The 18,172-nt window shown below is 38.8% G+C and overlaps 1 protein-coding gene across 1 annotated transcript in view; it reads right to left on the bottom strand.

The window, feature by feature from the left end:
* Positions 1-497: 497 nt before the first annotated feature.
* Positions 498-18,172, bottom strand: part of LOC108237345 (transmembrane protein 266) — a 40,508-nt gene continuing 22,833 nt past the window's right edge. The window contains exons 4-11 of the mRNA XM_017418690.3: positions 13,238-13,392; positions 12,444-12,517; positions 11,474-11,530; positions 10,831-10,969; positions 6,685-6,800; positions 5,000-5,201; positions 2,270-2,332; positions 498-1,980 (exon numbers count right to left, since the gene is read on the bottom strand). Of these exons, the coding sequence (XP_017274179.1) occupies positions 1,340-1,980; positions 2,270-2,332; positions 5,000-5,201; positions 6,685-6,800; positions 10,831-10,969; positions 11,474-11,530; positions 12,444-12,517; positions 13,238-13,392 (1,447 nt within the window). The 3' untranslated portion in view covers positions 498-1,339. The remainder of the gene's footprint in view (positions 1,981-2,269; positions 2,333-4,999; positions 5,202-6,684; positions 6,801-10,830; positions 10,970-11,473; positions 11,531-12,443; positions 12,518-13,237; positions 13,393-18,172) is intronic.

Below are 18,172 nucleotides of genomic sequence, written 5' to 3'. Positions count from 1 at the left end.
AACAATCTCTGGATAGTTGTAAACATTAGACAGGCAACAAAATGGTACAGCAGTTTATCTTCTGAATTAATGATATAAAAAGATAATGAGAGGTGGGAGGAGGGGGTCTCTTACCGTGACTTCACCAAATAGGAGTTGTTGTGACAGGTCTAATGCTAATAACCTTAAATAATTAAGCATTTTCACAACCATATGCAGCGAAGAAAATGATGCTAATGAAACAGTGTGTGATGCACTTCAGAGCGTCTGTTTAAATGCTTTAATAATGTGGTTTTACCAGTTGTGTCATTAAATCTCAACATGAGTCAGGGAATTTAAGAGCAGTTATAAGGAAATACTTTTATTTTTATTCTTTTATTTCAAATAACAACACCTGCATTTGGCAACAACTTCTTCCATATCAAGTTTACAAAAGTGTCTGTAAACATTAAAGTGCAAAGAACTTGCTCACCATTTCTGGCACAGATCTTTTAAAGGTTCATGCTACAAGCACTCCGTTCTAGTTTGATGTAAAGAGACCACTCGGTTAACTTTTTTTTTTTATTTCATTCGTACAAATACACCCTTCCTGATATTCTGTGAAAACAAACGAACAAACAGAAAATTCTATTCATCAAGTTTATAATCATGGTTTGTAGTTTCAGAACAAATAAATGAATAGTGGAATAGCAAAGGTAAAAAAATTGGCTGTTTAAATAGTTAGTCCTGTTTTGTGTACCCTGTGGCTGTTCGAACAGCTTGTTCAACATTTAAAGTACAAAGAAAAAGAAACAAACTGCAGAAAGATTAAAAAAGAAAACACTTTTTTTAACTGCTTGAAATTTGTTCAGCATTTGTGTTTTTGTTCAGTATAGGCTTCAATGGACCTTTGCTGGTTTTAATTCTTGTGATATTCAGTGCATTTCTGACCTCTTTAAAGGTAGAATTCCTGATGAAGAATATGTCCAAAGACACATCAGACTCCCTGCAAACCGGGATGCTCTAGTCTTTTTTTTTTTTTTTGTGCTATATCTGGGAATTTTTGATTTCAGAAATCTGTTTAAAGGAAAACAAGGAGGTTGAACTTTATGGCAAAGGGACCTGCCTACGAATTCCTTTTGTGATTTCTACTACAGACCTCTGAACAAGTCAAGGAACAACAGTGTTAGCTGGAAGCTACAGCTCAAGCTTGTTCAGAACCAGCTAAGATTGGATCTATACAGCGACAGAAAAATCCCATTTTTAAATCTCATGTCTGCTCCTCTCGTGAGGTTTGAGCTGTCACTAGAGATCAAATATAAGCCAAACAGAATGGCAGTAAAAAAGAGAATAAAAGCTTCTATTTCTGTGTAAATGTAGCTTATGTGTCAGGCATGTGTCCCAGAGGTGAGTCGGTCGGGCCAAGCAGCCGGTACTTCTCCTCCAGAGACGGCTCAGTGGAGCTGCCCTGCAGGTGGATCAGTGGCTTCGTCTGCAGCAGGACACATCCTCTTCCTCGGCCTCGCCTCTCCTCCTGGTTCCTGCGATTAAAGATGTTTATTCTGTTGTCCAGCTCAGGACTGGCGTTCTCTGAGCCAGTAGGACTGGGAAGCTTAAGGTTGACAGGGTCCACTGCCAGGCCCTTTTGAGCGAGGCAAGAGTCCTCAGAGAGTGAGGAGAGCAGCTCCTGCACCACCATGCTGGGGTCCCTGCAGGGGTCCTGGCCTGAGAAGGAAGGAGCGCAGCAGTGGTGGGAGCTGTAGCTCAGACTCAGGTCCTGAGCGGCGCTGCTGCTGCAGTCTGTCATGGATGACCCCGGGGTGTGGCTGCTTAGGCTGTGAGGGCGGGGCGTCAGGCTGCCGCTGGACCGCGACATGCTGGTGGAAGCGTCACTCACAGCAGTGCCCACCCGCTCCATAGCAAGAAGTGGATTTGACTGGATGGGGTTCGTACTGCTGGGGAGGTGGACGTCGATGGCTGCCGTGGTGATGACCCGAGCACCAAGACCTGATGCTCCAGCATCTTAAAGAATTCACATTTCAAAATGGAAAAACACAAAGAAAATTAATTTCAGAGAGTCATGTAATTGAACTTTTCATTTTTAAATTACACCACTTTAACAGTGTTCTCATCAATGACTTAAGGCATTTTTAAACAATTGTACTTTTAAATTTTTATCTAGGTGATTTATTTATGTCATGTTTGACTTATGACCTGTAAACCACTAAAACTAATTCTGAGTAAGTGTTCTTCACATTATTGTACCATAATTATACTTTTTGTATACAGAGAAGTGTAAATAGTGACTTACCACTGCTGTATTCACTGTAATACTGGCTGATGTAGTTGTTCATGTCATCACGTACAACTGGATCTGATTAAAAAAAGAAATATTTTTTTTAAATGATGACATTAGTTTCAGTGTCATTGTTTCAACAGGAATAAAATAAGTAAATGTGAATGTATGTTTTTTATTTTGTTGTATTTACATTTCCGAATAATTCACATATATATATATATATATATATATATATATATATGTTGCAAATCAATATATGCATAACAATTTAAAATGTTTTTATGCTCTCCTACCAAACTGTTATAGTAAACTACAAAATAATAAATAATGTGAGTATTCATATATCAGTTCTACTGCACAGGTCTGAATACCTTTTGATTAGGAAAATAATTTTTGTGTAAAATAAAGCAGAAATTTGAAATTTTGGTGAACTATTCCCTGACTTTACTGTGAATTTCACACATGTCGTCGGCACTGCGGGTCTATTTCAATAACCACAGCACAAACTAGTTCCTCTGAAAAATATATCTTATGTTTACAACATAATATTGACTGAGAGGACTTGTGCCCCAGGCCACAGACGCTTCAGAGGCAAGCAGTCAGGATCATGCACATGCTGCTACGCTGCACATTATCTAGTTAGTGAACTAGGAATAAACTGGGACAGTGTGAGGAGGGGGGGTAAGAGAGACTTGGAGTTCTTTGTTCAAGCGCCGATCCCTCCAGTCGAGCTGGCCTCTGTGTGCATGGCAAATGGCTGCGATCTGCTGCACTCTTCTGCTCGCTTGATTGGTCTTGAGCTCACTGTCCGCTGGCTGAGTGCGAACCCAGAGTACCCTGAGTGCTAGCTCTCGTCCCGCGGGACACGCAGCAGACTCTGATGGATAGTTTCATTTATTTTTCTGTCTAAAATATTAATCCCAGAGCCACCCCATGAGAGGAAGCATTGCACTCTCTGAAACAAGACTGAGACAAGCCCTTCGCAATTAATAACTCATGAGTCTTAAAAAAAAAGAAGAATGGGCTGTCCAGCACACATATAAGATTTTCCTCTTCTGTCTGTGACACTCAAGTTACCGTGCTGTCATATGGCTGTGAAAAAGAAGAGGTGACATGCAAAGGTCCTCTTAGTTCATTTGCAAAGTGTAATTTTAACGTGTGAAGTGTTAGTAAAACACCACAGGTGGACTGAAGGGGGAGAACCTGCAGCCAGACTGAAAGGTACCATTAGAAACCGAGTGAAGATTGTGTTGGTCTGTGGTCTGTTACCAGTAATGGTTCATGTGAAACTTGTGTTGCAGGATGGAGCATGTTAAGCATAACCAGGCAGAAAAACAAGATGATAGATGTGGTGTAAAAATCAATAAAACAATGTTTGCTTGAACCACTATAAAATAGTTGTTTTTACACCACATAACTTTTATCAGATAGTTCATTTGCGCAGTTATGCCTAATTTTGTTCTGAAAACAACTGGTCTGAAACAAAGGCTTTTCATGAAGCATTACTGGTAACAGACTGACACAATGTTTACTATAAATAACCATCAAATGCAAAACTGACAGCAGTGTACAGGTTTATAGAATTGTGTTTGCATGAACCACAGTGAACGTTTTGAAACTGGATTAGTTTTGAGATGGCAGAAATCTGATTTGGACCTGCTCATCTTTCCTGGGAGAACTTTCCCTCACATTTGAAACTGATAATGCTCTGTGTTTTCTACTGCAGGTAAGACATTGGTTATTGATAACAACTCTACAAAACACCACTTTTTGAAGTCTCAGCTATTCCTTTAGACCCCTGTGTGCCCCTAACACATTGAAAGCAACACATTAAAGTTTGTTTCTAAACTGACTTTACCTCTTCATGCCTAGTTTGGTATTTTAAAACACTGAAACAACCAGTCTTGTGAGTCAATCACTTTTCTAAAGGCCACTGTCATTTTTTTAAATTTACAGATACTTTGATGTCACCCTGCAGGTCAAGAAGCAGAAATATTGAGGAGTAGAAATACATGTGACTAAATTTGAGTTCATCTGACTTGACTTTAGCCCTGTGGCCTAAGTGCTCGTCCCAGGGACCATGTTGCTGTAAAAAGCCTCACTTGTGAGCCAGATTTCCCACTTTGCCCTGGGGGTAATTCTGTGGCTGCTGTGGAGCCTCCTGATGCCCTGTTGTGGTTTTCAGGTAGGAAACAGATGTTGACAGGAGCCCACTTTCTCCAAACAAGGCCCAATGCACAGAGCACTCTGTACCTGAAACGGCCCGAGTGGTCCGGTTTGGCACGGCTGGGCTCGCTATAACGTGGTCAGGAAGTCCGGAGAGCATGTGTCAGAGAGCAGCCTTGTTTTCTCCAAGATTCATCAGATCCTAAAAGCTTTTCTGTTCTCGTAGTTGATCCCAGAGCGCCTGCGGTCAGATGGGTGTTGTGTGTGAGCATTGGAAGGTCTAAGAGTTTGGCCTCGGAGATGCTCCAGGGCTTCTGCTCCAGATTAGCTGTACACGTCTGTGGCATCCAGTTCACCTGATGTTACCTCGTTGCCTACTTTTTGTTTCACATAATTATGTACATACTATATGCTGCAGCTCTCTGCTCTTTGTCATGCTGCTTTCTCAAGCCAAAAACTACAAATTAGCATGTTATTTATTATTACACACAGTTGTCTTAATGCAACCCATTTTCAGTTTTTGATTTCCATATCTCATGACTCACTAATGTGATGTGACAGCATCTGAAACCATACCAATGCCTGCATTAGCGTGCAGCTCCCTGGGGTTTCTCTGACCGCCCTCGTCATCAGACTCCCCAGGCGTCAAACCTTCTACCACCTGAAAACTCTTGCTCTGTTTGCTCCAGACGTGGTGGATCTGCATGGCTGCTTCACGCTCTGCTGCGAGGTCCAGGTCCTGCTGGGCCAGGTGTGCCCTCAGCTGCCTGATCTCAAACTGAAGGTGGTAAAGAACGAGCACACGCACAGAGAAAAAAAGAGAGAAACGTGAGAAAAGATGAGCAAGGAAGCAAGAAAAACTGTGACTCGTTAGGTTACATATGATCTCACAGGACAATGTGTGACCTAGCTTGATTGTGTGTGAATAATTATTTTCTCTTTTTTATTTTTACTTAATGTGATATTTTGGTTAAAAACCCAAATTTCTGTAAATGAAGTCACTCTTTAGAAGGTAAATACGTCTCTCTCCATTTTTATTCAGTGTGGGAGTGTCTGTATTTGCTCTGAGGAATAATGAAGCTTGTTTTTGAGGTACTGCTGCCCTCTGGTGGCCAATTAACTAACAGCTTCATATTTGCTCTGCAGGCCTCTGTGGTCCCAATCAGAGCATTAACATTTTAAAGCAACTTGTCAAACTCAAGGCCTGCGGATGAGATATGATCCTTGTTACAATTTTATCTTGCCCATGATATAATAGTTTACATGTATTATTGGCCCAGCAATCTATGACAGACCAACTTTCTATCATTTCTTATTTTGATTAAAAAACTCATACTTCGAGCACAATTGTCGTGGCAGTTAGGCAACCTTTCAAGTGATAAAAGTTTGAACTTCTCAGAAATGTTTTGATTTTGATACAAATAGAGCAATAAAAAAGCATCAAAATAGGAGCAATGGAACGCTTGTTGATGACTGTGGCCAATAAATGATGTCAGATATCTGACTTGAGCTAATATGCATCAAAGCAACAGATGTGCTTAAATGTATATTATTTTCTATAATGATGTATCTTTAAAATTTTATATTCTTCTTTAATTAATGTGTTTTATTTGTTCAAAAATGTATATAACAAGTCTTAAGGTAATTCATACTTATATATGAATAACTTAAAATAAAGGTCAAGGTCAGTTTATACATTTTTCTTAAAAAATATTGACTTAGATTGACCTTTGGTTAGTACAAAGATTTTACTTAGGCCCCCTGTAAAACTATGTTTTACTACCCTGTTTTAAAGAATGAGTACTGTTGTAGTACATTATGTGAGCAGTGACTGAGAACTTTCTACAGCTGACTTACAAGCCAGCATTGATTACACATGAGTCATTTTAAGGTGCTTTTGAAGCGTATAAATCACTGCTTAGTTTCAGTCTTTCAGATCCATCAAGAAAGATGAATGCTGTTGCAAAGGTTTGGCAACATTTTTAACAGTCATGCAGAACTGACATGATGGCCAGTTTGTGGAACAAATTTCCAAACAGTAACCAGATATCCTTTCATAACATAACCCAGTTTGTCTCTCCAGTGTTGTTTACACACAATAATATTCTGCTGAATGTAAAACTGGTTCAATCCTCAGTAACCCTCCTGTGATAATAGTAAATACAAATATGCAAATGAGTTCTAATACATTCTCTTTCTTAGTATAACGTCGTTTTTGTAAGAGTTAATGAAACCTGACGTGTTTATCAGCTTGAACTCACAGCCTGCTCCTGACAGATCTGAGTGAGACGCTCCAGCTGCTCCTCTCGCACCGCCTTGGTCTTCTCACACTGCTGGATCTCCAATTCCATCTCAACTTTGACCTGCAGCACATACGCTGAAAGAAAGCAGGCAGAGACACGTAAATCAAAAAGGTGGGCACCAAACTGAATCATGTAAAAGGGACTCTGAAGCAAAAGGCGCTGAGATTTGCTCATAAAATAGATGTACTTTGGGTAAGTCACATAATTAAGGTAGCATACTTCAAGCGCAACAAGGTCAAAGGTCAGTACAGAGGGACAATTAGACAGTCGCTGCCAAAATATCTGTCAACGTGTACACAACCCTCACTAATCACAAGTAATGTGATACATTTGGTGAAGGAATTATGCAAGGTGCTATAAAATAGGGCTCAAAACAGATGCTACCTTAACCTTCCGATGGCCTTCGGGTCAAACTGACCCAAAGTTAGAGGGGCTTCTCAACCGCTCTTCGTCTCTCTCTCTCTTTTGAGGGCTTCAGGAGGATTAACATCACAAAGTACACATTTCCAGCTCAGACTTGTTGCGAGAACATTCTTCAAAATCTCAACCAAAAATTATTTTAGAATCAACATTTGAGGTCTGTCTATAAAATCCAACACGGCCCCTTAAGACATGTAATGATGGTGCCTTTTATGATAAAAGAGTCAAGTTAAAACAAATAAGTGGATGTTTCATTTGCTGATTTGTGTGCTCACTTCAGACAACACCAGCTTTCACCACCAAAACAGATGCTTTAGTTTATGATAGTTCTGTGTACGGACACTGAGAGAGGACATGCTTAGAAATTTATTTTCATGACTTTGTCTCAGAATAATGGGTTATTTATCCCATTGTTTTAAAATAATGAAGCTTGTTTTCTCAGCTGATTCCATCTGAAAATGTGTAATCAAAAAAACATCTGTCACCGATCAACCCTTTGCCGTTACAGATGACCTCCAAGTGTTATGATAGCGAAACTAAATGACTAAACTAGATGAAATACAAAAATCATGTATTTTTGCACTATAATCATCATCTGAGAATAAAAGGCTTGTTTTCTTTAGATTAGCTGTTATCTTAAAAACACAAAGCTTGTTTTCTTAAGATAAAACTAGCTTGGTTAACTGGAAGTGGTCTCAAGAAAATCATGTAAAAATGAATAATAGCAGGTACACTCATTCTTGGCTTCCATACATGTGGTATGTCCCTTGTTTTCCTCCCACAGACCACAAACATGTATGTTAGGTTAATTGGTAACTCTAAATTGTCCCTAGGTGTGAGTGAGAGTGTGAATGGTTGTTTGTCTTGTTTGTCTCTTAGTGTCCCTGTGATGGACTTGTGACCTGTCCAGGGTGTCCCCCGCCTCTCACACAGTGACTGCTGGAGACAGGCACCAGCTCTCTGTGACCCGGAAAGGAGAAATGGGTAAAGAAAATAGATGGATGGAACCCACTTTTTCAGCCCATTAAAATGAAGAGCATCAAGTCAAGTCAAGTCAAATTTATTTATATCACACTTTTCAGCAACAAGCTGGTTTAAAGTGCTTTACAACATGAAAACACAGACAAAAGTCTCTCATTTTTGTCCACAATCCTGTTTCACCAATTTCATTTACTGTTGTCTTTTGTTGAATCTGTTTATCCCCCCAAAAATTAAAATGTTGAGTGCAAAATCTACATAACATCGGAACATAAGTAGGTCCACAAATCTCTTGTGGTCTGTCATGGTTGATTAGTAACTTCACCTCATACAGCCTGGTTGCACTCTTTTATATATGGCATTGTTTCAGGAGCAGGATGGGAAGACATGCCTAAAAAATATGTGTGTAATAAAACTGTATGCTGTTGTCTTCATGGTTGGCAGACAATCAGTATTTAACATCCCTCTGTCATCATGTTATAAATTCAGCCTCGTGATGTTAGACAAAGGGAGGTCGTGTCTCCTGATTGATATTGCAAAAAACAATATAACTTAACTCAAGGCTTCGATCTGTTCTATTAACAGACTGTATGTCTTGCTTTCCGAGCGCACAGATATGAGAACAAAACAACGCTTTCTGGTGCAGAGAGCGGCAGAGCAAAGCTCACAGCCATCGCCACATGCTCCTTGTATCTATTTATAGTCCTGCTGGCACCTTCACAAGACAAAAGGAGGAGACGTCAGTCAGGGGCAGTCCAGTCAGACTTCAAACAAGAATGAAAAACTCCATTTATAGATTTACCTACTATATGTGACACATTTGTGTAGAAGTATGCATCAGAGTTAAATGCAGGCACGACAGTAAAATGTAATTAATTCCACAACTGATCTGAATAACTTCTACAAGGCTAACACTTTGTCCTGCTCCACACCTGTATTGTATTTTGTATTTTTAGGATAGTTTATGTGCCTTTAAATAGTAGGTAACTAAAGGAACTAAGATCATTTGCTGTAGTTTTGGGCAGAAATGTTTTGTTGTACTTGATAGAAGACTGCTGCTGTTCAACATTTCTGTGTTGCTTTTGTAGGTGAGATGTCCAGAATGCAAGAATGCAAATTTAGCCCCCAGACTGGTTTATTTCAGAGCTATGCTGATGCAACATGTGTAGAATGTGGTTTGGCATTAATGTGCTAAAACAAACAAGATATTTCCTATATAAAAAAAACACTTAATGCCATAACAGATCCCAGTTTATGAACGTTGGTCTAATAACTAACTCGGTAGTTCCCTTCCTCTGAGTGCTCTGTATAAAATTCTGACACTGCACTGTAAATAATTTCCATCTTTCCTGGCCCTCAGAAACTGCGCAACATCTCAATCTTCCTGCATTCCCATCAGGCTGACACAAATGTTGCCACTTAATATGTCAAACACACTTTACAAATTACTCAATCCCTCTCTCACAGCAACCCAAACAGCCCATCAGTGGTACGTTTATTGGTCTGAGTGGGTTTCTACCTCTGATGTGTGCCGCTGCCTGCCTAAGAAGGAAGCTCAATCACTCACAAATATCAAACCGAACAGCTCAAAGTGAGCAGCAGAAAAATCAACTCTTCACTCCCTGGAAACCAGTGCAGCAGTTGAATGTTAAGGAAAAAAGAAAACTCTTAGAAAGAAATGAGTGCGGAGTGTGTTTCACTGAGAAAAATGATGTATCATTTACTAGATTCCGTTTTCACAATAATGTATTTGTTGCAGTTTATTTAAATGGATCTATCTAAACAACAAAAGTCTGAATGTTTAGTAAAACTGTTAAAAATTGAAGGCCTAGTATTCTTTGAAAGAATGCATATTACTCGCTGCTTTTCATGCCAGAGTTTTAAACTTAGATGATTGTTGGAAAATAATGGAGCTATGGTACTTTTGGTCCAACCTTGAAAGTTATGTTATGTGTGATACCAGAAAATCCTGTGCAATATGTGTTGTGAATGACTCTGAGCCACTACAACATCAAATTTTAGCTCAACATCTCTAAAACTGACTGAATTGTAGCCATTTTCGTGTTTGCTAATGTTGATTAACTGTTGCAGCCATTTTAAAAAGTGTTGACTCCAAATATTAATCACTTGTAGATTTTGTCCCCTCAATGGTTACTTTCTTACTTTCATTTAAATTTTTACAGTAGCTCATGAGAGTAGTTCATTCATGGTAAGAAAGATTTAATGACAGATCTAAAAGGAAAAACATATGGCTCATCAAGGTGGAGACGAACAAACTTCACACTGAGTTCCTGTGGGGGTTTGTGCGCAGCTGATTCTGTTTGCAGTCAGAGAACATCATGAGGGTGACCTCTGAACAGATATCGAGCCAGCCTCCATTAGCATACGGACAGAAATCCTTTACATTCATTATGCTTCTTTGAATCTACTTAGCCGTACCTTTACAGTCAACATGACTTACAGTCGCAGAGAGGTAGGAATTTACCCTGAAAGATGATCGATAGCTGTATTGCTCTGAATTGTAAATAATTTGAATAATCATCAAAAAAATGTAGGTATTTGGCTCTTTCAAGTCCAGCTGATCATTCTGTATGTGAGTGATCCTTTTGGGGTTTTTTGGACTGATTGACAATAGTAATCATTCTTACAAGTGAACTCTGTGATTTTGACCTAATAGAGTTGTTTTGTTTCATTCCTCTTTCTTACCATCAATGATTCTCTTCACCCTCCAAATGCGCAGAGTGATGATGAGGCTGATGGCATCCCAGGGGCTGCTGGGCCCATTGGCCACTGTCGAGGCCACCATTGGGGCCAGAGAGAGCACAATGACGGCACCGTCAAATACCTGAAGATGTAAACACAAGAAAGCACTTATTAACCCCGACACAAATATCAACCTTGAGCCAACTCTACACAGTGGGGTTGTCTAAATGACATATTCACTTATCAACAATGTTCTTAAAAATTAGACGAAATCATTTAAATATAATTCAAAGGTTTGCACTGTTATATGGGTTTGTCCAGTCAGTTAGTTTAGGAAAAAGTGCAAATAGTGACTGTAAGAACTACTGTTCAACCTACGGGTTTCCACAGATTTACCATATAATTGATTACTGAAAAGCTACATCAGCTCACCTTTGGTAAAGATAAATAATTAATTTTGAGCACCAACTTCCTTATAGATATGTAAGTGGTGATGAGTACCTCATCAACATATAGCAAGAAAACCAAGTACATTTCTTTTGCACCATTACATTGTAAACATAGTTTTCATGCTTGTTTCACATTGAAATAATTATCTGGAAAAGATCCTATAGTTGGCTTTCTTTGTGAGTGGATTAGTACAAACCTCTACTTTGTTTTCTATGTAGTCCCAGATCCCAAGCACTATGATTCTGAAGACAGTCTGAGGGAGACAGAGCGACAAAGGAAAACTTTAGGATACCTAGTGATGGACCATGTTAACACATATTCAAAGTCCTTGTGATATTCTCAGTTTTTTTTAATTGTCATCTCATCCAACAACTTCTATTTAAAAAAAAAGACTTGTGATTCTTATCTTCCTTTAATCTCATTTATTTTTACAGACTTTGGAATAAAATTGAAAGAATGTTATTTCCAAAGCTACTCTTTCCAAGAGAGGCTAAAAATAAAACAGTTAACCACATTTGTTGGCAGTATTGATTCAAGTCTTTTCAACATCCAAATCGTCTGTAAACTCAAAGCTTGGTCAAGAAAACCTTAAACACAGACTTTTTTTAGTTTTACAAGAAAAAAAAACAGATTGCTTGTTTTTCAGCCCTCAAATAAAGGTTGAGATCATTCTTGTTTGTGGCTGTAAGCTATTTCGTTATTATCAAGCAGGTTACAATCATTATTGCTGCAAACCAGTCAGTCAGTCAGCAGACAGATGAGCAAACACAGCAAAACTGAACCAACTTCATCCTGAAGAAGTCGAACACTCAGCAGTGCCTATCTCCTGGTTTTAAAAAGTCTAAGCTTTAATTGTCAAAGACAAACCAAACAAAAAAAAACCTGAAAGATGTATACATTTACAAACAATAAGGAGTCATAAAGACATGGCAAAGCAAGTGGTTATGACCTTCCACTTAAACTTCTTTAGGCCTGTTTGAGTTGCTAGAGACTACAGATAATATTTAGCCGGGTTGATTTAATGAAAAAGAATTATAGTACGTCAGTTCTTTTGTGCTAAAATGGTCACATGATTTTACTGAAGAACAGAGATGGGAAAAAATAATGCAAGGAGAACTATGTGAAGAAAGTTTCCTTTTATGAGTAAGCCACAGTATGTGTCTTACCTCTGAAAAAAAGAGTGACAGGATGATAAGGCTGATCCAGTGGATAATGCTGGCAAATTGGAACGCATTGGAAACTGTAGGGTCAGAAGAAAAAAGATAAGGATGATAGTTTTAAGAAAAAAACATAATAATACAGTAAGACTAACTCATAAAATAACTTTAAAGTTTAAAGTAAATGCATGAAAAAATGTTAATCTTTTTTTTTTCTCTTTATTGTCTCAAAGTGCATCCAGTAACTTCCAGCAGCAATCACAACTTGTTAACTTTTTTCTCTTTTTGTTTTTTGGGACTGGCTGAGAACAGGACTACAGTAGATCTAACGTGACCAGAGACCTGCAGATCTTGTTTTGGGTCCAGGGTGTTATCTGAGCTGGATGCTGGCCAATAATCGATGAAGATATATGCTCACTGCCACTTACAAAAGACTTTGTTCATAATCACCTCACTCCATTTATCTGAATCAGAACTATTTGTCGTCCAGTCACTCTGTGACTAACAACTGAAGTAACACACCAAAGATGCCAAACAAGATTGGTTTGAATTTCAGACAGCTGTGCTGTTTATCAGTGAGAACTGCTGAGATGCCTCAGTCAAAGGCAGTGGTAGTTAAAAAGAAGGTGGTGCACATCGTTTTGAACTAGTCCCTGGTTCGGTAGAGCTGCTGCTGCAAGTTGCACTACCTGTGTTTTATGAACATGACAGTATATTAATGGGGAAAAACACACATAGTCTGCACATCTTTCTATATCCAGAAGCACATGGTAAAATGGGAGAAAGAAAAACCGTGTATTTACATTGTAATAGTTTGGTGTCTATGAGCAGCTCCAAAGTCAGGAAAAGCACCACCAGGATGACGCAGGCCACCAGGACACAGTTGAAGCCAGCGCTGAGCAGACAGACCTGCCACAGGGCAACTCGACGGCCACAGCATGGCTTCAACCAGTTAGACCTGAGAAGATCCAAAACAAGGATAACATAACAGCATTCAGAATATTCATTAACATTCTGTTAGGGATGAAAACATTGTCAACAACTCAAAATCACTTGATTTAGCCAGATTCAGTCCTTAAAACAAACATCGATTGCATACATTTGGAATTTTATTACTTTAAAGAAAATACTTTTAAAACTTTTGACAGCTTCATATATTTGCACTTAGAGCCATCCTTCCACGGTGATATGCTCCTATTTCAAGAGTTCATAAATGAAATCTCAAATTTGGCCAAGAGAGGGTGTACGTTTACACTTCTGAAAGATGATGCAGATTTAAATCCAGGCATGGTTTGAAGACGAACGTTAGAGCAAACGGTGATCAGAGACCGCTTTGACAGAAAGAGGGACACTGAGGCTCTGTGAATTGGTGGTTTGATCAGCTGTGCGAGCAGAATAATGATGGACTCCTTTTTGTGTCAGTGAAGGGAGTCACTGTAGAGGATGCTGCTGAGCAGGAAGGGTTTCATGATTAACAAACAGCACACAAGAAAGAAGACTTCGTGTGAGATGTAGAAAAAGAAATTAATCTGTGATCCTTATATGGAATAGATTTTATCCAACAAACACAAGTCAATAAAATGTTTTTTTATTCAAAATAAATTAAACATTTTATGACTTTATGGGACTGATTTATTTCTGATAGATGCAGTAAGCGTCTGAAGATGGATGAATTTTTAAAAAAGTACAAAAATCGTACAGATCAGCTTCTATAAGGGCTGACAGCAGGAGCTGGGAAAACAATGCCTTTTTCCAGCTTTCCAGCTGGAATGGAAAGTTGGCTCTGCCCACTACCTTTCCCATCTCCCCATGCTGTGGTGTGGAAGAGACAGACTTTGGCAGAGCATTCCCTCCTCTGATCATGTCTTCATTCTTTGGCATAGTGATGACGGAAACTTCAATGGTGGCAAAATGGCTTTGTTTTTACTGCATTCATTGCATTCACCAAAATAAAGTTTTGTTTTTTTTTATAAAACCCTAATTAAAGCTTATTCTTTTTGTCCATTTTGAAATGCTGGATTTAGATGTCTCATATCTGAGATTTTTAACTAAAAAGATCTGTTGAATCATTTTCTCCTCAGATTTTTACACAAATTGTCCAGTTTGAGATGGAGACTGAACTGACTTTTGTAACATCAAACTGCTACAATAAACAAATACTGAACATGGAAAATTTATTGTAATTCATTCAAGGCTGTAACAATGTAATAGATGGTATTTTTTCCACCCTCTTATTGGTTTCCCTGAGGGAAGTATTCATTCAACTCTGGCACATGTGAAGTCCCAGCTCTGTAAACAATGCATGGCTAATCTAATAAAGCCATGACCACGCTGACAGCAATCATCTCCTTGGCTTTGACTGGGGTGGCACAAGTGTTCAAGCTCCAGATGGTGGAAAATCTGCTCCACCAGTGTCTTGGCAAGACTCTGCGTATGTCAGGTATCGTGCCATTACATGTAGCAACCTACTTGCCAGAACGGAACATGGCAACTTGTAAAAATACTAAACACATTTCTGGTCTTATTCATTCATTTAGTTGCAGTGTTCGTGGCTGCATTTCTAAATATCTTTAGCTAAGTTTGGGTTATCTCAGACATTTTAAATGTTTGAAATTAAATCTCAGTGTTGCTTTACTTCAAAAGAGTTTTATTTTGAATTTTATGCAGATGCATAAAAATCTTGAGCCAACAATGAAACACCGAGACAACAATTCTCATCAGCTGCTTTTTTTGCACATTTTATAACCTGTCAATGAAACCTTGTACAGCTAATGCTAATTACCCAAGGATGCTGAGCTGTGACATTTAAAGATTATTTAGGTGTAGGGAATAAATAAACATCACACATTTATGGCATGCATTTACACTACACAACAATTTTAAATAAAAGTACAGTCCTGTGCATACATAAATTTTAAATCAGTCCTAATTTCTTCATATTTCGCTTGTAAAAGACTTTTTCTATCTGAATCATTCATAGGAGTTCAGAGTTAAGTGGCTTACCAAACAAAAGAAATCTTCAGAAAGTTTGACGCAATATTGCTGAAAACCACTTTAAAAAATTACAGGGAAGTCTGGCTCTTTGGACACAGTATATATATTCATATTCAGACTTTCTTGTATTTTAAATTAATGCCACATCTTGGTGTGACTGCATTGATCTTCAAAACTCTTCATTTGTAATGTGCATCTTTAAATTATCTCTCTGGTCATTATATGCACAGAAACAATCAACATAACTACCAGGTGTTGGTTGTAAAACTATTGTTGATGTGTTTTAAAGTGCAATATCACATTGCTGTGACATTATGTGTTGCACTTTAACACTATAATAGTGTCATCAGTTAAAATCATTACTTCTGATTGGGCTGCCTGTTGATGTTTTGAAAATAATTGCAGATTCAAATCAACCTGAATCTTTTAACATAGTTTTCTGTTTAATCAGATTTTAAATGAGCTCCACCCTCCAATAAAACTAAAAAATGATGACAGCTAAATGTCAAACTACAGGCTTTGAAACAGCAAACCAAAGTCCTGGTGATAACATCCATCTCTTTCAAAAAGTCTGTGCTTTCAATAAAGACTGCCTAAGTGTTTCTGTATGAAGAGTTTGTCTCAATTCACACTCTAAACACAGTATCAAGTAACAGGCTTAGCAAACCAAAATCACATCTATCAACTGACGATATTAAAATGAGTAAACAAGGCCAAAACATGAGTTACAAATTGCCCAGCTTCAATAATGCACAGTACACCTTCAATTAACAAGCTAACTGCACAAGCCAATGCATCAACAACACACACACACACACACACACACACACACACAGGAAGCCAGAATGTGAGTTTGCAGGCAGTTTGAAAACTCTGCCTTGATAGGTATGAAAAATATGCTGAGTGTGTGTGTCCTGACTTCATGTCATGCCAAAACCAGCCCAGCCCTGAGGGGACACAGTCGGATGCTGCTGGTGACACATCCAGTATATTAATGAGTCTTATTAAAGCAACAAAACAGAAGCAAATGTTGTTTTTCTGACCCGATCTGCCCTGATACTCTGACAGAACCACCTGGCTCGTGTCACCAAAAAGAAAAGAGCAGTCAGTGGACAAGGTCACTGCTCAAACTGGATGTTTTCAAACCAGCTTTTGCTTCACAATTTTCTCAGTAACAGACAGATTTAGTGTTAATCAGTTTCAACTTAGTAGTTTCTAAAATCTAACATGAACAATGAACATTTTTCCTTTCTATATCCTGCAGTTTCAAGGTCTCTGTGCACTGATGTATTTTCTTGTCATTCTTTCTTTTGCCAGCGTGCATATAGTAGGTTGATACAGCTGCTGTTGTTTCCTGTTGGTGAGAAGTAGTGCGGCTGGACAGAGAAACACAGGCGGGAGGTTAAAACAGGCACACTGATCAATACCAGTGCATCAACTGAGCCACCAAATACTGGGACTGTGACACTCGCAGCCCCCGATGGTCACATCAAATAAAATACAACAACTTCACTGGAGCCAGGAATCCCTTAAGCACAGATTCAAGCTTTGTAACAGTTACAGTCAGTAAATACACAGAATTTTAATCTGAAGATGTGAAGTTTGCATAATTTCTTGACAGTGCTGTCACTATTAGTTGTGAGGCTTTAAACACCAAGGGTGTAAAAATTTATGACATCTAGCACTTAAAATGTGGAGAATAATAATCTAAAATGTCCACCCAGTATTTACCAAACAGTTTCACACCTGTCAAGAAGAAAACTAGCAACTTTGTTGTAAATTTGAAGACCTTTTTTAAGCAGTAGTTTCCAGCTGGGAAACACACAAATGTTTGGTTTTGTTTTCACCTCTTTGACAGTTCAGCTTACGTGCTTTTTGCTTTTACATTATGTTAGGATTCTCCAGTTTTCCAGTGTGTACTACCAGCAACCACATCTTAGTGGATGAAAGAAAGAAAGAAAGAAAGAAAGAAAGAAAGAAAGAAAGAAAGAAAGAAAGAAAGAAAGAAACTAGAAAAGGAACAAACAAATTAAGGAAAGTCTTCCACAGTTGCCATTGCTTCTAAGCAACTTTTAAAAACAAAAGTCTTAGGTCACTGATAATAAGCAGACCTGATCATATTCCTTGTTCTTTTTTAATTACCTTTGTCCTGCTGCATACAATATGTCCTTTATATAAGGTTATATTTCAAGCTGAAATAGACCATTTTAATTATAGTGGGTTCAATGTTAGGGCATGAAAAAAATTATAAAAACTTTTGGATAGTTTAAGTTCTTTGATAAAACATGGTCTCCGGCCTTACTATGTTCAGTTCCCACAGCAAACCAAATTCAGACCCTGGAAAAAACATCCACATGTTTTGCTTTTCCAGGTCTGGTTCCTTTCTTATTTTCCTAAATGCAACTGAAGATGACATTCCACGTCCCTAGAGCCAGCTTCTGTAGCCAAGGATCAGACCGCCAAGGTCCCCGCCTTCGGCCACTACCCATCCCACATTGCACCCGACCCCTTTGGCCCCTCCCATAGGTGGTGAGCCCATGGGAAGGGGGACCCATGTATCCTCTTCGGGCTGTGCCCGGCCGGGTGAGTTACACCCGGCCGGGTGAGTTACACCCGGCCGGGTGAGTTTCCTCCGCAGGGTGTCTGGGCTCTCCCTTATAGATAGGGTGAGAAGCTCGGTCATCCGGGAGGGACTCAGAGTAGAGCCGCTGCTCCTCCACATCGAAAGGAGCCAGTTGAGGTGG

This window comes from Kryptolebias marmoratus, linkage group LG15, assembly GCF_001649575.2.
Source record: "Kryptolebias marmoratus isolate JLee-2015 linkage group LG15, ASM164957v2, whole genome shotgun sequence".
Classification (NCBI taxonomy): domain Eukaryota; kingdom Metazoa; phylum Chordata; class Actinopteri; order Cyprinodontiformes; family Rivulidae; genus Kryptolebias; species Kryptolebias marmoratus.
The sequence above is the reverse complement of the archived record's forward strand: the minus strand, read 5'-3'. Positions and strand labels throughout refer to the sequence as shown.